The following is a 4,247-nucleotide window of genomic DNA, read 5'->3' on the forward strand; positions in this document are numbered from 1 at the left end:
AAGACCTAGGCCAAATTCACATGTTGACATTAACTAAAACAAATTGGAATATCGCTCATCTAGAGTATCTATAATGTAAAAACAAAGGGCAAAACCGTTTTGGGACCCACATCATTAACCAGATCTTGCTGGTAGACCAGCTTCATCATAATAGCTATGCTGAGTCCCCATCACAAGACCATCAGTAACAAGCATGGAAATAATGGCATTGAAGTGTCACCTTTCCCCCAGAAAGGGGCGGGGACAGGTTACAAGCTCAAGTTCGCAGATGTGGTCTGAAGTATCCACCGAGCTGTTGCTTGAGCTGTCTTGTCTCTTTAAAAGGCGTGGTGACAGAGTGACACGCTATGTAGATATACAACACCCTGAAGTGGAACTTGGAACTCGAACCCTCAAAGCAAAATGTTAAATAAGCAAGTATATTAGGGATTAATTTGCCTCGCGCTCTTTCCGGAAGTACTCATACACAGCAAATAAGGGCGAAAGGGGACTTCTTTTTTTAGATCCGCATATGTACTAGGCATTACGGTAAGCGCGTGTGAGAACTGACTTCAAAATAAGTGCAAAGTTCCGGTGAACGTGATAATCAGTCAATACGTACACTACTTCCGGACGTGTTTTTTGAAGTGGAGGCTGACTTGACTGCAGTGAAGGGGGGGCGACCCTATCCTTTCTGCCTCTTTAAAAAGAAGGCTGTGTAGAAGTCCTCTCCTCTGACATTACTACAGTTTATCTCTTGACTATTAGGCACCCGGTTTGAAAATGGCAACAGACGAGCTCTCGTCTAAGCTCAGCCGTCGGCTCCAGATCGAAGAAGGAACCAAGGACCCTGTTGCTGTGGACGTCCTCGGACACCAAAACGGGTCCGAGGAGAAGCCGAGTACGGCCAACGCAGACTCGGAGCTGGGTGCTAAACTGATGCGGCGAGGAGAGCTGAACGAGGGGCTGGGAGAGCAAAGCCAGCCCAGCATGAAGGTCTTAAACCCGTACACCGAGTTCAAAGAGTTCTCCCGGAGCCAGATAAAGGACATGGAGAAGATGTTCAAAACGTGAGTGACAATCCGCATGAATACTGATAACGTTTCCCCAACAGACTCGAGACTACATGTTAAACATTCCTCCAGGCCAGTGGTTGCCTTTTTTCATTTCATGTAACAGGGAAGTAACCTTTGCTCATATAAGGAAGTTGAGTTGGCAGGTTGTTTATGTAGGTCACACGACGATTTCACAATAATACAACACTTGAATCTAAATTTAAGGATTAGTGAGGGTGAGTAAGTATTGTTATTGGTGAAACAAAACGAATGCTAAAACCAGCCTTTTGGGAAAAAAAAAAAAGTTACTAAAGAAAGTAAGCGGTTCTGTAAGATGGAGAGAAGCTTGCCTTCTTCCAGAGGGGGTTTAATGATCTTATCCTAAACTTAACATAGGCTTAAAACCTAAGGAGATTGGTGTTGTGGCAAACTTCTAGCTTGAGTGATTGCAGGGTGGGCACAGTGAACCAGACAACAGGCGGTCATTGAATACAGAATATGTCATAGTGTGCTCAGTCACGTGGTTATATGTCGATAGATAAAATAAGCAGCAAATTTAACCCAATTTCATCAGATTATCAGTAACTCTTTCTCGAGTCTAAAATAAGTGTGATAAACACATTTTAAATGTATTCACTCATTTTGACCCTTCTTGTAGTAAGAAATGAATAACATTATTTATTTTATTATTCTGCCCTTATAAACTCTATACAGAATAGTCATACAGATACACAAAATACATTTGTGAATCCTTGTGTGTGGATTAATTAATATTGACACTGATCTGACCCTGTATGAATAGCAGGGATTTAGAACCAAGCTTTCAGTGTTTATTATTACCTTTGCTGACCACCACCTCGGTGAAGAGCTTTAGTCATAGTCAAAAGGAAACTGCTGCTCAGATTGACTGAGGTTTTGTTTTGTCAGGTTCCTGCCATGCCCAGGCCTGTCAAGGACTTTTAAATGCACTACTTACATATTGTTGTACAGCTATCTTGAAAGGGAAAATTGAAGAATTGAAAAGAAGCAAGGTCCCAGAGGCCGATCAAAAAAAGCCCATCGGGCAAAACAGCTGATGAGCCATCGAGGGGGGTGCGTGCCAGGCCATTAAATGTAAAACAGGGTAAAAAATTATTCAATGCAAACATCAAGCTCAAAGCATTTTAACACTACATTACATCATTCACACCCATTCATACAATGATGGCAGGAGCTAAGGTGCCATAATTATGGGAGCAATTTGGGGTTAAGTGTCTTGCCCAAGGACATATCAACATGTGCAAGCAGAGCCGGGGATCAAACCGCCGATCCTCTGATTTGAAGGACATCAATAGCACGAGGCTGGCTGCCTTTACAGTATTGAAAGCTTTAGTTTAGGGACTTAGTTTATTTAAATGTGTTATCAATATATATTATTATATATTTAGCCACCCACTAGTTTATAAACATCCATCCATCCATCCATCCATCCATTTTCAATACCGCTTATCCTCATTAGGGTCGCGGGGGCGCTGGAGCCTATCCCAGCTGACATAGGGCGAAGGCAGGGGACACCCTGGACAGGCCGCCAGTCCATCGAGGGCACATGTAGGGACATACAACCATTCACACCTATGGGCAATTTAGAGATCAATTAACCTGCACTGTGGGAGGAAGCCAGAGAGAACCCACGCTGCCACGGGGAGAACATGCAAACTCCACACAGAAGGACCGCTCCGACCGGGAATCGAACCCACGGCCCTCTTGCTGTGAGGCGACAGTGCTAGCCACTACACCACCGTGGAGCCCAGTTTATAAACATAAACTAGTAAAATGATTTCCATGCAACATTAAAATGATGAACCCATTCATGCATAAATCATTCTAGTTCAATAAGATGCGTGTATATACAATATATACACACACACACAATTGTTATTTTTGTATTTTTAAGTACATTTAGATAATAAAATGTTTCTGCTTTTACTTTTATACTTTTTTTTTTTATGCAACACTTACAATTTATGAGTGTTTTTATGCTGTAGTCTTGTTGCTTTTAATCAAATTAAAGATGTGATTTAATCTTCCACCACTGCTGATTATCTGTTGTGCTGCTTTTAACACCCCAGTGGTCCATAAAACAGGGACTTCTCTACCGTGTCACAGCCCTTATAATCACTGAGAATTGACTGTGGGTCAGTGGTTAGCAGGTCAGTCTTTCATTCAGGGGGTTGGTGGTTCAATCCCCGCCTTAGTCTGTGTTTCCTTGAGCAAGACACTTAACCCTGAGTTGTTCCCTGTAGCTGTTCTACAGTGTATGAATTGTAAGTCGCTTTGGATAAAAGCGTCAGCTAAATGAACGTTAATGTAATGAATCAATTAATGATTGTAAAGTAACATTAGGCTATGCTCTGTCTGGGAAGCACACTTACTCATAAATATCAAATAGGATTAGAACAGATTAGTATTATTGTATAAAAAACATGATGTGGATTTTGAAAAAGTATTTTAAAAGTTTGGATCACGCAAGTGGGATCCTCCAATTCTACATTCAGTTGTATGTATGTATGTAATATGTTAGGCCTATAAAGATATAAGCTATTTCTTTCTTTGTGTAAAAAAACATTTTGTCAGTTTGTCCCGCCCACACAGTTATTTCTTACTTTATCATTCATTTTCAATTCATATTGCTTTCATTTTCATGCAGTCAGGTTGACTAATACCTTCCTTTAGAATAGAGGGTATAATCAGTAACTAGAGGTGTGTGTCCTTCAGTTGCATATGCAGAAAACTACCTGTTGTTTATAAAGCATGGTATTTTCATGACCAGATCACCATGATATGATCATAGTCTCATCAGTAAAAGCATTATTTGTGTGGGAAGCAAACTCCCTCATATCAAACATGATAATGACAACCTGATTTCAGGCAGTAAACCACTTCAGCTTTAATAATCACTGCTCCACCTGGTGGACGGATAATGCACTGCAATGAAGAGGATTTTCTTTTAGCCAAGGACCCAGCTGAGATCGGCCATTAGGGAGAGAGAGACAATTCTAGATGGCCACATCATCTGCAAAACTAGTATGTAAAACCTTATTTTTGTAAATTACAGCACACTTATAATGCACTGCAATATGTTGTAGTTTGGTGTTTGGAAGCACTTTCTAAATAAAAAGGGAGTTCAGATTTATCAGACTGCTTGATAATAAAGTAGCCATCAGCAGTGACAGA

General features: G+C 40.9%; 1 protein-coding gene across 2 annotated transcripts in view; it reads left to right on the top strand.

Moving 5' to 3' along the window:
* Positions 1-308: 308 nt before the first annotated feature.
* efhd2 (EF-hand domain family, member D2) overlaps positions 309-4,247 on the top strand; it is a 7,883-nt gene continuing 3,944 nt past the window's right edge. Inside the window, exons 1-2 of one of the 2 annotated variants that reach the window (XM_034536849.1) lie at positions 309-528; positions 748-1,049. In XM_034536849.1, the coding sequence (XP_034392740.1) occupies positions 763-1,049 (287 nt within the window). In that variant the 5' untranslated portion in view covers positions 309-528; positions 748-762. Of the gene's footprint in view, positions 1,050-4,247 lie in introns of both variants that reach the window. The other variant, XM_034536848.1, reaches the window with a different exon arrangement.

The sequence above is a fragment of the Cyclopterus lumpus genome, chromosome 7, assembly GCF_009769545.1.
Source record: "Cyclopterus lumpus isolate fCycLum1 chromosome 7, fCycLum1.pri, whole genome shotgun sequence".
Lineage (NCBI taxonomy): Eukaryota > Metazoa > Chordata > Actinopteri > Perciformes > Cyclopteridae > Cyclopterus > Cyclopterus lumpus.